The sequence below is a fragment of the Phyllobates terribilis genome, unplaced genomic scaffold, assembly GCF_046119375.1.
Source record: "Phyllobates terribilis strain yellow unplaced genomic scaffold, ASM4611937v1 Scaffold_1__5_contigs__length_1240528914, whole genome shotgun sequence".
Classification (NCBI taxonomy): domain Eukaryota; kingdom Metazoa; phylum Chordata; class Amphibia; order Anura; family Dendrobatidae; genus Phyllobates; species Phyllobates terribilis.
The window spans coordinates 256,972,228-256,989,709 of record NW_027362761.1 but is presented as its reverse complement, the minus strand read 5'-3'; the positions used below and the strand labels follow the sequence as shown (position 1 = coordinate 256,989,709).

The window sequence follows — 17,482 nt, the reverse complement described above, 5'->3', positions numbered from 1 at the left end:
ATTGTGAAGGAGTACCTGGCCGACCGTACCAGCGTCCTCCGTGATTCCTCTGTGCCTTTTAATTATTGGGTATCCAAGCTGGACACGTGGAATAAACTCGCTCTGTACGCCTTGGAGGTTCTGGTCTGCCCTGCCGCTAGCGTGTTATCGGAGCGTGTTTTTAGTGCCGCTGGGGGAATTATAACTGACAAGCGCACTCGTCTGTCAACTGACAATGCTGACAAGCTGACCCTTATCAAAATGAACAAAGGCTGGATTGGGCCAGACTTTTCATCACCACCAAATGACAGCAGAGAAACATAAAGTCAAATCCACTGTGTTATTTCGGGAGGTGTATTCCCATGCACCGCTTCACACCCACACATGGGTATACGCTTCCTCATTTCGGCTGTTTTTTGCTCTTCTCCTTATCCTCAGCCTCCACCACCACTATACCACCAGAGTGACCGTGGTCCATGTTGCCAGCATTGCAAGTTCCTCCGTCCTAATTTTTGGCAGCTTTTGCTTGGAAGGCATTGGCAAAGACTATGGGAGACCCACTCCCCAATAATGGGAATAATGTTTTTAATATGCTGTACTGCATGGCTCTTGTAAGGGGCATTGCAAGTTCCTCCGTCCTAATTTTTGGCAGCTTTTGCTTGGAAGGCATAGGCAAAGACTATGGGAGACCCACTCCTCAATAATGGGAATGTTTTTAATATACTGTACTGCATCGCTGTTGTAAGGGGCATTGCAAGTTCCTCCGTCCTAATTTTTGGCAGCTTTTGCTTGGAAGGCATAGGCAAAGACTATGGGAGACCCACTCCCCAATAATGGGAATAATATTTTTAATATGCTGTACTGCATGGCTCTTGTAAGGGGCATTGCAAGTTCCTCCGTTCTAATTTTTGGCAGCTTTTGCTTGGAAGGCATAGGCAAAGACTATGGGAGACCTACTCCCCAATAATGGGAATAATGTTTTTAATATGCTGTACTGCATGGCTCTTGTAAGGGGCATTGCAAGTTCCTCCGTCCTAATTTTTGACAGCTTTTGCTTGAAAGGCATAGGCAAAGACTATGGGAGACCCACTCCCCAATAATGGGAATAATGTTATTAATATCTTGTACTGCATGGATCTTGTAAGGGGTATTAAAATCATCTTGTTAAGCTACTGTGACCTCCATGTCTCTTCCAAGGGTCATTGATATTGTCTTTTTATTCCACTGGAACCTCCACGTCTCTTCCCAGGGGCATTGATATTGTCTTTTTATTCCACTGTGACCTCCACGTCTCTTCCAAGGGGCATTAAAACCGTCTTGTTAAGCTACTGTGACCTCCACGTCTCTTCCAAGGGGCATTAAAACCATCTTCTTAAACCACTCTGAACTCCATCACTCTTCCAAGGGGCATTGATATTGTCTTTTTATTCCATTGTGACCTCCACGTATCTTCCAAGGGGCATTAAAACCGTCTTGTTAAACCACTCTGAACTCTATGTCTCTTCCAAGGGGCATTAAAACCATCTCTTAAGCTACTGTGACCTTCACATCTCTTCCAAGGGGCATTAAACCGTCTTGTTAAACCACTCTGAACTCCACAGCTCTTCCAAGGGGCATTGAAATGTTGTTTTTAATTACCTCTAACCTCCACGACTCTTCCAATGGGCATTGCATTTCCTCCTAATTTTAGTCAGCTTTTGCTTTTCAATGCATAGGCGAACACTAATGGAGACCCACTCCCCAATAATGAGTAGAAGGTTTTTAGTATGCTGTAATCCACATCTGTTTCAAGGGGCATTGAAGTTCCTCATAATTTTTGGAAAGCCTTCCATTCACTGCTTAGGCCAACAGTGTACAGGAGACCCAGTTGCTATAAATGGAAAAAACGGTTTAGTTAAGGCCCTCTGACCTCCATGTCACTTCCAAGGGGCATTGGAGTGCCTCGAAATTTTTGGTAAGTATTGCACTCACTGTATGCCCTATAACTGTGTAGCCGAACCACTCCTTTTGGTACAGAAACATATCCTACAAGACATGTGTGGTTGACTGGCCTGATATTGATGTGATTGGTCCCTGTTCCTCCTGCTCTTTCTCCTTTGCCACCACCTCATCCATCATTCATCACCTGAATCTTTGTTTTAAAAGGAGTCATAGAACTGGAATAGTAGCAGGAAAACATCCAGCTATCCTCGGAGGAGGTAGGATATGCGCCAAAACGCTGACCACCTCAGGCCTAGCCGCTACTACATACATGCGCTTGCATTCCAAGGAACAGAAAGCTAAGGAGATGGATGGCCTCATGATCATGAATAATTTACTCGTTGTGTAGGAGGCCGACCACTGCTGCTGTCTACCTTCTGAACTTTGTGTTGAAGCCTGATTGACCCAGGACCCGCAATCCTCTATGTCTGGAGGACGTGTTGCATCCCAGTGTCCAACTGTGTCCCGGCTTCCACAATATTAACCCAGTGTGAAGGCGTCAGTGAGATGGACCATCCCTGGCCACATTCACTTGTCCACGTGTTTGTGGTTAGGCTGTCCTTCCCACTAAATGCACTGGGGAGGGCACAGGTAATGTTTTGGTATGCGCACTTGTGTATAAGGCGCACCGGGACAAATAGGGATGGCTGGGGACCGTTTATGGACACCCGGCCGCCCCCAGGAGGCTGGGGACCGTGTGTGGGCACCCGGCCACAGGGCAGCTGGGGACCAAGCGTGGACACCCGGCTGCCGGGCGGCTGGGGACTGAGTATGGATACCAGGCCTCCGACGCAGCCATGGCCAGATTCTGCCTCAACATGCCTAAAAGGCCCAATTTCAAGTGAAAGCAAGCAAGCAGTATGGTATTGCAGCCTGGGGGTGGGTGGGTGGCAGGCTGCATACTTGCAAGGAATGGGGGAGGTACAATTGAACACTGCCCTGGGACAAGGACTTGCACAGGGATAGTTGCAAGTCTGCATCTTCTGATGTGGCAAGGATGACTTCTGATGGGCACACCTTTAGGCAGTGACCTGGGTGTCAGAGATGCTTCCAGGGGTCTTCTCCATGCTGTTCCCATGTCTTTTCAGCACTGTATGCATGTGTCACACAGCACATGGGCAGATAAGGTTGCAAAATGTTAAAATGACATTTTACCGGTGAATGCATTTGTCACGGTTGAAAGCAATACAAAAGTGCAAAAACGCATAAAAAATGCTACTTGTGAACATAGCCCAAGTTGTGGTGGAGTATTTTTGTTTTTGGTTATTTATTTTACCTTATACACAAGTCTTTACGCTGGAATGGATGTTCCTTAACATATTTCACAGGAAAACAGTTTCAGTTTCGTTTTTGAACGTTTTATTGTGAGCCCATAAAAGTGGCTTAATACCTCTGACCACGTTGTTGACAGCAGTGACCTGGGGGTCAGAAATGCTTCCTGGGGCGATCCCCATGCTGTCCCCATGCCATTTGAGCACTGTCACTATAGTTTTGGGCACTTTTTAGGCTTTTTAAAGACTGAAAAAATGCTCGGGTCTCCCATAGACTATTATTGGGCTCGTTGCTCGGGTCGAGCACCCGAGTATCACGGTGAGCTCGGCCCGAGCTTCGAGCACCTGAGCATTTTAGTGCTCGATCAACACTAGTGTTTACATATTAAGTTGCATGTAACATCGTGTTTTTGGGATTTAGAGACACTTGTATTGGTCAATGTGATCCATTCTTATGCACTGTCTTGTAAATTTACTTACCTGCTTGACCAATTGCATGTGTCTCTCCCACTTACACTGCATAACACACCCCGACCCCCTGTGTCTATCCCTTATATTTATTATTAATTCTTTATATGATACTAATTACTAGGGATTTACTACAAGTGGTTTGCCAGGGTGGCTCCCCCTTTTCCTTACAAACATATCGCTTTTATCTATTTTTGTATGTGTTGTTTTTCTACATTATTTAATTCTTATATTTAATAAAAATCATGCTATATTTATACCAAAAACTCCTTTGCTCTACTGTTTTAAGTTATGATTAAAGGGGTGGTCCTAAACAAACATTGATTTAATCCTAAATGCCTATATATTTTATGTAGTAATCAAAATTTTTTTCTAATATGTTTTAATTAAAAAGTCCCTACTATTTTCCCTCTTTTCCACTTTTGGGTGCGGGGCTGGTTTATGCTTTCCCTGCTGGCTGGATTATCTCCTTAGAATGCACACTTTCCGGCTTTTCGCTTCTCATTAGAGTCTAGAAGGGAGCGTACTAAAAATAATATTGCACAGTGACAAGATCCTACTGAGCATATGTTGGAATTAACAACTGATGCATGCTCAGTAGAGAAGGGACTAGCCCAGCCCCTAAAATGGATGACACTTCATTTCAGGATGGGAACAGAGGCCGTGGCTGTAACCGCAGCCTCTGCCCCCTGATGACGTTTCACTTGAGTATTACAGCATTCACTGGGGATTCTTAAACATAACATCCACACACAAGTTGGTAAAAAAAATGCAGCTAGAAAAAGTAGTAAAGGGAAAGATAGAGACGTTTTAATTAAAATATATTAGAAAATAGGTTATATTATTACAATAAATAGACATTTAGAACTAAATCAATGTTCATTTCTGGCCACCCCTATAAAATAAACTTGAAATGATAGCTTTTGCTCAGTAGCAGCATGGTGGTATAATTAAGTCACATCATATATATTTTTTAATATATATATATATATATATATTTATATTTATATATATATATTTATGCACAATTTTCTCACAAAGGGGAGAACATATTGTATATAAATCTTAGCAATGGGGCAGCCTAACAATAAGCTGGTGGGGATGACAACCCAGATCCAGGAGTTGCTCTTTAAACCTTTAGTTGCACCCTTTGGATAGAAAACATTCAATTGTAAAAATTGTAAAGTGCTGTGGAATACGTAGTCACTATATAAAAAAAAATATTATTATTATTAGGTGGGAAAGTGCACTGAACTGCCTCGCCATGCCCAGGAAGCACCAAGTACTTGTCCTTGGTTTGAACAGTCATTTTGTGCTGACAGACTCCCTTGGCTGTTTATTATAGTTTTATTAATTTAGTAATAGCATTCTTAATTACTGAGTTTCTTAAACTATATATTAGGGGGTTGAGCATCGGTATGAAGACAGTGTAGAGCAAGGATATTACTTTTGTCCCTCCAAATGTTTGCAAGGATTTTGTCTTTAGATAAGTTATAGTGGCTGTTCCATAGAATAAAGTCACAGATGTAAGGTGAGACCCACATGTAGAAAAAGCTTTCTTTCTCCCAATAGCAGTAGGAATTTTTAATATACTGTCAATGATACGGATATAGGAGACCAGAATTAACAGGAATGGTAACGGTATAACCAGAGAGCTATATATTAAAATAGCAATCTCATTTGCAAAAGTGTCAGCACAGGCCAATTTTACCACTGGTAGTATATCACAAAAGAAGTGGTCAATGATGTTTGAAGAGCAAAATGGCAAACTAAAGACATAGGAAATCTGGATCAAAGACAAGAAAACCCCAGAAAGCCAGGAGCCCAAAGAAAGCCCTAAACACTTAGTTTTAGTCATTATGGCCATGTAGTGAAGTGGATGACAAATCGCCACAAATCGATCATATGCCATAAATGCAAGAAGGAAACACTCTGTTGTACCAAGGAAACAGAAGAAGTACAGTTGAGCAGCACATCCTATGAATGAAATTCGTTTATCCAAATATAAAAAGTCTCTAAGCATCCTAGGAACTGTTACCGAAACATAGAAGATTTCAGTAAAGGACAAACTGCGGAGGAAAAGATACATTGGGGAGTGGAGTCGTGATTCTATGGTCACAATCAAAATGATCATCATGTTTCCCGTTAAGGTGAAAAAATAAATAATTACAAACATTGTAAAAAGCAATGGCTGATGGTTTGCTGTGAATCCCAGAAGAATAAAATCACTCAACCGTGTCTCATTTTGCTTGGTCATTATAGTCAATCTATGCATAAAGATGCAAGAAGGTGAAGTTCAAGAGATGTCAGTCATTATTTCTGATCTAGATCTAAAAAGGGGTTGTCCTCTACTCGGACAACCCCTTCTCAATTGCTATATTCCATGCAAAATATAATCAGGCTGCACTCACCTCCAGTGTGGACTTAGTTCCAGCCATATCGGCACTGGGGCTTGCGTGACATTGTTATGAAGGACGTTTTATTCTCACTTCCTTAGGACAAAACTGACATCTGGAAGAAGTAACAGTTGTTGCTCTCTGACCTCCTCAAAATGTCAGTTGTGCCCGAGGGCAGGTCTCACATGGCATAATAAGAACAGGTGAACCCTGGGAGACCCAGCACCAACAACACTAGGATAGCTCTGGCACTGGAGATAAGTGCTGGCTGTTATTATTTTACACAAGGGAATATAGCAATTGAGAAGGGGTTGTCTGAATAGTGGATACCCCTTTTAGTTATTTAGTTTTTTGCATTGCCTTAGAACTTTTGCATAGATTAGCATTTTGGCTCCATACATTTCATTTGTAAGGAGCCATAATGAGATGTCTACAGAAGGCTATGGACCACAATATGCCTCTAAAGGTCTCCAATTTCATATAAAATGTTTTCTATCATATAGAAAACCACAGTTATGATTTGTAATAAAAATATTCTAAATTCACTATCGATAAAAGCAGGTTATCGTTAAATTCACTTGGATCTATAAAACCCAGCTCTCAATCATAGGCATTAACCACAATTGGATTTCTATGATTCAATGCATAGGGTTTTTTTTGTCTTTATATTCATTTTAAAGCAACACAATAAGTTTTGTGCATGGCAAGAATATATATATGAAAATCAAGACATTCACTGCAATTTGCAAATTTAGACCGTATTTAACAAAAATGTATTGGCCTTTTGAAGCCCATGAGACATTGTACAAAGTGGTTACAGCAAGGAAGGGCATACCTGGACATTTTGGGGGCCTGCCCATCTTGAAAAAGGGTGCATGCACCCAAAATATACAGTGGGGAAAAAAAGTATTCAGTCATTTACCAATTGTGCAAGTTCTCCCACTTAAAAAGATGAGAGAGGTCTGTAATTGACATCATAGGTATATCTCAACTATGAGAGACAAAATGAGAAAACAAATCCCGAAAATCACATTGTCTGATTTGGAAAGAAATTTTTTTTCAAATTTTGGTGGAAAATAAGTATTTGGTCAAGTACAAACAAGCAAGATTTCTGGCTCTCACAGACCTGTAACTTCTTATTTAAGAGGCTCCTCTGTCCTCCACTCATTACCTGTAGTACTGGCACCTGTTTGAACTTGTTATCAGCATAAAAGACACCTGTCCGCAACCTCAAACAGTCACACTCCAAACTCCACTATAGTGAAGACCAAAGAGCTGTCGAAGGACACCAGAAACAAAATTGCAGCCCTGCACCAGGCTGGGAAGTCTGAATCTGCAATAGGCAAGCAGCTTGGTGTGAAGAAATCAATTGTGGGAGCAATAATTAGAAAATGGAAGACATACAAGACAACTGATAATCTCCCTCGATCTGGGGCTCCATACAAGATCTCACCCCGTGGGGTCTAAATTATCTCAAGAACGGTGAGCAAAAATTCCAGAACCACATGGGGGGACCTAGTGAATGACCTGCAGAGAGCTGGGACCAACGTTACACAAGCTACCATCAGTAACAATCTACACTGCCAGGGACACAGATCCTGCAGTGCCAGATGTGTCCTCTACTTAAGCTGCTTAAGCCATTACATGTCCGGACCCGTCTAAAGTTTGCTAGAGAGCATTCAGATGATCCAGAAGAGTATTGAGAGAATGTCATATGGTCAGATGAAACCAAAGTAGAACTGTTTGGTAGAAACACAACTCGGCATGTTTGGAGGAGAAAGAATGCTGAGTTGCATCAAAAGAACACCATACCTACTGTGAAGCATGGGGGTGGCAACATCATGTTTTGGGGCTGTTTCTTTGCCAAGGGACCAGGACAACTGATCTGTGTACATGAAAGAATGAATAGGGCCATGTACAATGAGATTTTAAGTGCAAACCTCCTTCCATCAGCAAGGGCATTGAAGATGATACGTGGCTGGGTCTTTCAGCATGACAATGATCCCAAGCATACCACCAGGGCAATGAAGGAGTGGCTTCGTAAGAAACATTTCAAGGTCCTGGAGTGGCCTAGCCAGTCTCCAGATCTAAACCCTATAGAAAACCTTTGGAGGGAGTTGAAAGTCCGTGTTGCCCAGTGACAGTTCCAAAACATCACTGCTCTAGAGGAGATCTGCATGGAGGAATGGGCCAACATACCAGCAACAGTGTGTGCCAACAAAGGATATATAACAAAGTATTGAGATGAACTTTTGTAATTGACCAAATACTTATTTTCCACTAAAATTTTAAAAAAAAATTCTTTCCAAATGAGACAATGTGATTTTTAGGATTTGTTTTCTCATTTTGTCTCTTATAGTTGAGGTCTACCTATGATGTCAATTACAGGCCTCTCTCATCTTTTTAAGTGGGAGAACTTGCACAATTGGTGGCTGACTACATACGTTTTTTCCCCACTGTATATGTTCAAACCACTGCTTAGCATCAATACTGCAGATTACAAGTTTACATTGTTCTCATCCAAATTGAATTTAGTTACTGACAGCAAATATACAAAATTTAATAAATCAAGTCTGTAATGAGGATTACATTTTGATTAACCTCTGGAAGTGTAATGTGACTTCAAGGTATTGATAGGTTGTCATGGCATCATGGCAGCTAATGATGCTAAATTATATTACAATACAAAAATTCTTGTAGGTTCAAGATTAAAACTGATTTTACAGTTTAAATCACTCCCCTTTAGCCCAAACTTAAACAGCGAAATGTAAAAAATAGACAAAATTAACATATACCTCCCCTAAAAAAATTAATTACAAAAAAAAAGTCACATGGGCCCCAAAACAGTACATATAAAATCTACAGTTCGGCCGCAAAAAGAGAAAAAAAAAAGCCTTCAGACCATTCTATCAACCGAAAAAATAAAAGTTATGGCTCTCAAAATATGATTGCAATCAAATTAATGTTTTGCAAGTTTTTTCTATTTTTTTAGGTAGTAAAAATAATTTATACAAATTTGGCATCTCCTTAACCATACTGATTCGTAGCATATGTTATCAGGTAATTTTTACAGCAAAAATAAACATTGTGTTAAGAAAACTCAAAAATCAACAGTGAAATTGTTTCTTTCCAATTCCAGTCCACTTGGAATTATTTTACAAATGTGTTAGTACATTACATGGTTAAATGATAGATTTCATTCAAACTTAGAATTCATTTAGTAAAGAGCAGCCCCTCATATGTCTACATTGACAGGAAAATAAAAAAAAAGTTATGGCTCTTGGACGAAGGGTAGGAAAAAAAAAACGCAAAACCTAAAAATCACCTGTTCCTCAGGCCTCATTCAAACGTCTGTTTTTCATGTCTGTAATCGATCTGTATTTTTCACATCTATCTGTATTTTTCACAGAGAGAACACATACCTATTATAATCAAAAGTGCTACTCACGTGGTTTATATGGACTTTGTGTCCACAAAAAATTCATGGAGACATGTCAATTTTTGATTGGAGTCAGAGATCAAAATTACCCACACAAGCGTATAGGTCAGTGAAAATCATTGACAGCACACGGTGCCATCTGTGTGCTATCTGTGATTAACATTGTAAGGGTATGTGCACACGTTAAGTATTTGGTGCAGAAATTTCTGCATCTCTAGGAAAAATGCAGCAGCAAAAATGCGCTGTGTTTGCCAAGTTTTTGATGGATTTTTGACGTAAGTTTTTGTTATTAGTATGTGAGAAATCCTCAGATTACTGAGGAAGAAGTAGGTTCTATACCAAAACGAGTTGCAATAATTTGGAAGTTTTTTTTGACTTACCGCCTGGATTAACGTTTGTCAACTGCAGCGCCCGCGATCTACCGCATACTCTTTCCTTTACTTGCATCACGGTCCATGGCACATGGATGTCTGAATGCATTCTAATGCTATGTTCACACTTAGCGTTTATGCAGCACTTTTTCTGCAGCCATAACCTGCTCTCTTGGCAGTAAAAATGCTGCTTTCAAATTCCCTGTTTTTCGGCAGCTTCACTGCATCTTTCACACCGTTTTCACTGTGCATTTTGTCCTTTTTTTTATTGCAGATTACATATGTTCTTTGTCTACAGTACATGTTTAATACAGTTATTTTTATTAATCAAAAACGCTGTGAAAAACCCTGTTTCATTTTTTTGCAGCGCTTTTCACTTTCTCATTGCTTTCTATGGCTGAAAAAAAAACTTAAAATAATCGATAAGGCACAGATTTAAAAACGCCAGTTCTCAAACCCAGGGGAAAAAAAGAAACATGTACATGAAATTTCTGAAATCTCATTGCTTTTACTGGTACTGTAAAATGCCGCCTTTAATTTGCATAAAAAAACGCAGCAAAAACACTACTTGTGAACATAGCCTAAGTCTCTGTGAAACTGCAGACAGGCAAAGTTGCATTAAGCACAAAGTGCTACATATTTGGAAAAGCCTCAGCAGACATATATAAAGACAAGTTTACCATCATTGGCAACATCTTTTTCTTGACAACACAGCCAAACTTCCCAAATTAGGTTTATGTCCATAAATCAGAAGTGCTTTGTACTCACCTATTGTGAATAAGAGAGATATGATAATTGCAATTATATTAATAGAACTAATGTCATCATTTTTAATTCGGGAATCAATAGCGCCAAAAAAAATATAGCACCAGACTTAGTACCAGCCAAAATTTCCATAAAATTATATCACAACATCAATAAAATTAGATAAGATATTTAGTAACTCTATGTTCTTATCAGAGGCAATTAGCAAAGAGCTGGGATTTTAAAGTGAGGATTAGTGTAGAAACCTTTATAATAAAGTGGGGATGCTTTTGAAAACTTCACAGCTAAAAAAATCAATTGACTTTAGCTGGCACTCTTCCACAAAACTTCTTTTAAAACCATAAGTTTTTTTGCCACCATACCAAGGTAAAAAAAAATGCATATAACCAGAACATATAAATACATCTTGAAGCTTGCATTCAGCTACTGACCCTGCAGTCTTTATTTCTTGTTGCTGTGCAGACCTACAAACTCATGTTTGAACAGTTGAAAGGGGTATGATGCTCATGTACAATAAGTCTGTATAATAAAAGCCATATGTAAAATTTGCAGATCTAGGATGGATTCAACAATTCACAATAGTACAGCTATTAATATGTGATTATTATATGTATACTATGTGTGTTTAAAAGCAATTATTTATAGTAAATACATAGTAAATATTTTATATGCACTAATTACATTGTTTTAAACTTCAGCCATTAATATCCTTTGAATAACAAATAAAGAATTGAGCAGAGTATAATTAACAATGATATATACAGGTAATTCAATTTACTCACTATAGATAATGCATAAGTAAGAGCCACCAACATTCCCAGCCCTGCTTTATATCAAAGAAAGGTTGTGTAGATTGGAAAACTTCCAGAGGCGGGGGTACTCTACAGACTATAGCTTTAGGGAATTGACTTGAAGGTTATTGGTGTGTTTAAAAGTAAGATACTTCTGGCTTGTACTACAGAGTTGATGAAACTTTTCTGTTATTTTTTAAGTCGTTTTTTTAAGGAAAAAGTTGTTTCTAGTTATGAAAGGTCAAAAAGAATGGTAAAGGTCAAAATATAAAAAAGATATGGAGAAAACATATGGAAATTGGGACGTAAAGACCTGATCCAAAGCGAAAATAGATTTCCAGCCTAAATGTCTATTTATTTTAATATTATAATAGCTTTTGTAATATGGTTTAATCAAAAAGTCCCTACTATTCCTTCTCTATTTGCTCTATTTTATGTATTTTTTTAACCTATTTCCATTTTGATGATGCTTTGTTTGAGAATCTCCAGTGCATGCTGGCATACTCAAAAGGGATTTTATCAGGGACCAGAGACTGCGGTCACTGCCACAGCCTCTGTCCCTACACTGAAACAAGGCATCATCAGTGTTGCCCATTTCAGGGACTTGACTAGTCCCTGATCTACTGAGCATGCGTCAATTGTCAACCTCAGTTCTTCTCAGTGCACAGCGACAATGCACTTGTGGTGGCGGTGGGTGTGGACCCACTGCAGGACTGGCTGGGCTTATCGTGGTGGGGCGTAACTAAGTGACTACCTGTTGTTCACTAGAGCTTCTGATGGTAAGGATAGGCTTGGCCATTCGGGTAGTCACCAGGTGCCACTCCAGGGCAATGCCCGGACCTGCAGCAGCTGACCTGTGGGTCAAGGCAGAAATGTGAGGACAACGACAGAAATGTGGTCAAACAAGGTCGGGCGGGCAACACAGGTTCATAATTCAAAGCCGGACAGGAGCGAAGAGATCAGACAAGACACAGTGGGTTAAATTCCTGCAGAATCTGGCCGCGCCTCCCTATAGACAGGTGAGACAGCAGGAATATGCTTTTTTTGGCCAGATCGATGGAGAGACCTTTCAATAAGAGGCACAGATGTTCTTATCAGGCTCCCAAGATTTCTCCTCAAGATCAAAGCCCTTCCAATCAAACAAATTGAAGGTCCTCCCCTGAACCTTTTTAAATTCAGAATGTCCTTTACTTCAAAAACATCCGAAGGATCCTCAGGAACAGAAGTAGAGGCAGAAGTATGGATCTTAGAGAAGTGATTCAGGACCACCTGTTTCAAGAGCGTGATGTGGAAAAAATTCGGATTTTGAAAGAACCAAGGTACTGAGGAGCAAACTTATAAGAAGGCACCTTCAGGCGAATATTCCGTGAAAATAGCCAGACTTCATCTTCAGGTTGGTAATGGGGTGGCAAACTTCTTTTGTCTGCATGAGACTTTATCTGAGACACGGTCTTAAGATGAAAGAACCAAGTTTGCTTACAGATCTGAAAAAAATTGCCATATGAAGAATCAGCTGCTGGTACCCTAGAGGAAGCAAACATAGAAGAGAGCACTTGGAGATGCTGGTAGTATACAATGAAAAATGGAGATGTTACGGAAGACTAACCAACACAGTTGTTGTAGGAAAACTCTGCCCAGGGAAGCACCCAATCATCCTGACGGGAAGAGATAAAATGGCGTAGGTAGTTCTCATGAACCTGGTTGACCCGCTCCACTTTCCATTGGTCTGAGGATGGTACATGGAAGAGAAATCCATCTGAACATTCAGCAGCTTGCGAAGAGCTCTCCAAAATTTAGATGTGAACTGAACCTCACGATCAGAGATAATGTGGAGAGGAAGACCATGGAGATGAAACGCATGCTGAAAAACTGTGGCGAGCTTAGGAGCGGAGAGCAATGAAGTGAGCAATCTTGTCCACCATGACCCAGATAGTGTTGAAACCCTCAGAGAGAGGCAAGTCCGTGATGAAATCCATGGCTTTGTGTTTGCAGGAGACGGATGGAACTGACAGAGGCTGAAGGAGACCTGCAGGCTTGTTCCTGTTAGACTTGTTTCTGGTTCACATAGGACAGGCAGTTACAAAGTCCCAAACATCCTTGGCCAGTGAAGGCCACCAGAAGTGGCAAGCAATCAGCTCAGTAGACCTAAGTGTGCCCACATGGCCGGCAAGATTGAATTCATGACCACAGAACAGAATTCTCCTCCTCCTATCAGTTGGGACAAAGGTCTTACCCGGAGGAATGTCTTATAACAGAACAGGAGCTGCTTCAACAAGCCTAGTCTGGTTAATGATGTGCTGTTATTCCTCCTCAGAATCAGACACATCAAAGGATCGAGACAATGTATCCATTTTAACATTCTTCTCCACAGGACGGAAGTGCAACTCAAAGTCAACTGGGAAAGAAGAGTGCCCACCTGGCTTGACGAGGATTTAACTGTTCAGAGATCTGCAGAAAGGTCAAATTCTTTTTGTCAGTGAATATTATTACTGGAGAGACCATTCTTCAAGCGCCATCTTAATGGTCAGTAGTTCATGATCCCCAATAGTATAGTTTCACTCAGCCGATGAAAAAAAAAAACAGAGAAAAAACCACAAGAGACAGACTTCCCTGAAGAAGTTCTTTGCAGAAGAATATATAGGAGGCATCCACTTTCAGTAGAAACTGTTTGGTAGGGTTGGGTTACTGCAGCACCGAAGCTCTCGCAAAGGCCTGTTTCAAGTTCTGGAAGGCCAGTACAGACTAGATTCTGGCATTAGCTCCCTTCTTGGTTAGGGCAGTGATGGGTGCCATGAGAGATGAGAAGTGTGGAATAAATTATCTGTAGAAGTTGGCGAAATCCATGAACCGCTGGATGGCACACAAGCCTTGGTGACGAGACAAGGAGAGAACAGCAGAAACTTGGCAAACAAATTGTTCTCCCGTGGACGCTGCAGAACTTGACGTACGTGTCTTCTATGGGTAGGTAGATTATGAGAGAAAATAAGGAAGTAGTCCAAATACACAACAATGGAAACATAGAGGAGATCCCGTAAGAGGTCTTTAATGAATTCCTGAAACGCGGCAGGTGCATTGAACAAACCAAAGGGCATGATGAGATAGTCGTAGTGACCGTCAAGGGTGTTAAAGGCCATCTTCCATTTGTCGCCCTTGCGGATCTGAATCAAGTTATAAGCCACTTGTAAATCCAATTTGGTAAAAAGTTTTGCCCCACAGATTTTGACAAATAGTTCAGAAATCAAAGGCAAAAGATACTTATTCTTTATGGTGATTTTGTTAAGGTCTCGATAGCCAATATAGAGACATAGCAAACTATATTTTTCTTTGTCACAAAGAAGAAAATGCCATCGGCAGGATAAGAGGATATACGGATGAATCCCTTGGCTAAGTTTTCTTGTATGTATTCCAACATGGCCTGAGTCTCTGGTAGAGATAGGGGATATACCCAGCCCTGGGGTGGAGAGGTTCCAGATTGAAGATTGATGGGACAATCATAAGGTCTATTGGGTGGCAAGACCTCCGCCTTCTTTTCACAAAATACGTCTGCAAAGGCACAATAATAGGTGGGCAGAGAAGAAAGGTTTGAAGGCATGACAGGTGGAGACTTGGGCAAGACCTTGACAAGGCAGTTTGTAGCATGCAACGGTCCCCACAGTGCAACCATGGTAGGTCCAAAAAAGCATAATTTACTGATTTAAGTAGTATGTAGGAAGAAATTCTTTAGGAATACAGGGATATCTGCAATGAGACTGGCAGCGTTATATATGGGATAGGCTCAGCCAGGAGTCGTCCGTCAATAGAGGCAATAGTCAGGGGATGATCTAGCTGTTGTATAGGAAGATTAAGTTGAAGAACAAGGTCCTGATGGATGAAGTTGGCAGCGGATCCAGAGTCTAAATTGGCTGCTGTGGAGAGAGACCTCTCTCTTCATGTCAGAGTGACCTCGGTCAATAGTTTTGAAGAGAAAGCTTTCTCACATAGGGTCATCTCTCCTACCAACCCTAGGTGCTGGACTTTCCAGTCCTCACTAGTAGAGTAAACATGTAAGTAAAATGTTCGGTAATTTTAAATTCGGTACGAACATTGCACCGTTGCACATTCGGATTCGTGATTGGACCTCCGAGCGTTTTTACTCCAAATCGGCAAAATTCGGCCAAAGTGCAGTAAATGATCGCGCTTACACTACTGTATTTTTATGACTTTGGCTAGGATAGTGGGGGAGAAATGTTTGATGAGAGGAGGGGGTGGGGAGAGGTCAGAGGAGTGGCGGACTGTTATTCTTCTTTTTTTTTTTTCTTAACTTAATGTGTGGAGATTCTAGCAGCCAATCAGGACGCAGGAACCATCCACAACATTCAGACACAAGGGCTTGGGTCATTGGCTGCTGAAGTCACATGTCCCTTTCCATATAAAGAGCAGACATGTTGTTTTGGCACCATTTTGTCAGTGCAACAGTGCTGAGAGGCTGCTCCTGCTGCTGCTACTGGATAGTGAGAGATTGAGATAGTTAGCTAGGCGGTTGCTTGTAAGTCAGATAGTTTAGATAGATAGGATCCTGTGTGGCTTTGAAATTGACCTTCCAGCAGATCAATCATTTTAAATTGCTCGCTCTCACCCACAAAGCTCTCCACAGTGCGGCTCCCCCCTACATCTCTTCCCTCATTTCTGTTTATTGGCCTACCCGTTCTCTACGCAAGCGACTTTCGACTAACATCTGCACTAATCCGTACCTCCCACTCCCGGCTCCAAGACTTCTCCCGAGCTGCACCTATTCTTTGGAATGCTCTACCCCAAGAAATTAGGACAAACCACAACTTACACAGTGTTAGGCGCTCCCTAAAAACACACCTGTTTAGGGCGGCCTATCACGTTCCCTAATCAAAGTCCTTTTTATATTTTTATAGCACATTTATTATTTCTCCAAACATAAGTCTCCACCAAACTCCACCACACCCAAAAGTACTACAGATACTGGCTGGTGATGAGCTCATTCAGCCTTTATCTATCCCTCATCCCCTCAAGATGGCTGGACCATCATTGTAAATAAGCCCTTGTACTTTGTGTCACCCCCACCTCATTGTAGATCGTCACTATTTTTGCTTTAATTTTGTATTATCTTTAGCTATGTTACTTATGACTGTTGTATATGAACCTCTGAATTGTAAAGCGCTGTAGAATATGTTGGCGCTATATAAATAAAGATTATTATTTTTGCTAATAGTGTGGTCCAGACAGAGACCACATTTCAGCATATCACACATGTGCTGATATTGTGCTCCATGCAGGAGTATACCTTTGAAACTCTAATTTTTTATAGTACTACTGTGCTACATAAACCAGGCCACATCTGAGCTCGTAATTGTTTTGCACTGAGATTCTGCTCTATCTAGGGTTCCACATTTGAAAATCTAAATTTTTTCCTGTACTACCGTTTTACAGAAACAAGGCCACATCTGAGCTTGTAATTGCATTGCGCTGCGATTCTGCTCCATCCAGGGCTCCACATTAGAAAACCTATATTTTTCTGGTACTACTGTACAACATAAACCAGGCCACATCTGAGCTTGTAATTGTTTTGTGCTGAGATTCTGCTCTACCCAGGGCTCCACATTAGAAAATCTAATTTATTTTCTGATACTACCGTGCTACATAAACAAGCCCACATCTGAGCTTGTAATTGTTTTGTGCTGTGATTCTGCTCCATCTAGGGCTCTACATTAGAAAATCTATTTTTTCTAGTACTACTGTGCAACATAAACTAGGCCACATCTGAGCTTGTAATTGTTTTGTGCTGAGATTCTGCTCCATCCAGGGCTCCACATTAGAAAACCTATATTTTTATGGTACTACCGTGCAACGTAAACCAGACCACATCTGAGCTTGTAATGGTTTTGTGCTGAGATTCTGCTCCATCCAGGGCTCCACATTAGAAAATCTATTTTTTATGGTACTACCGTGATACATAAAACAAGGCCCTATCTGAGCTTGTAATTGTATTGCGCTGTGATTCTGCTCCATCTAA

At 40.8% G+C, this 17,482-nt stretch overlaps 1 protein-coding gene across 1 annotated transcript; it reads right to left on the bottom strand.

Annotated features, from left to right (window-relative positions):
- Positions 1-5,037: 5,037 nt before the first annotated feature.
- LOC141166722 (olfactory receptor 10A7-like) lies at positions 5,038-5,955 on the bottom strand. Its single transcript, XM_073653683.1, has one exon. The coding sequence runs from the start codon at positions 5,953-5,955 to the stop codon at positions 5,038-5,040; it is 918 nt and encodes a 305-aa protein (XP_073509784.1).
- Between the last annotated feature and the right edge of the window lie 11,527 nt (positions 5,956-17,482).

Bases quoted from the DNA above. Each gene is read 5' to 3' on its own strand.
- LOC141166722 (XM_073653683.1), bottom strand. From the start codon at position 5,955: ATGACCAAGCAAAATGAGACACGGTTGAGTGATTTTATTCTTCTGGGA.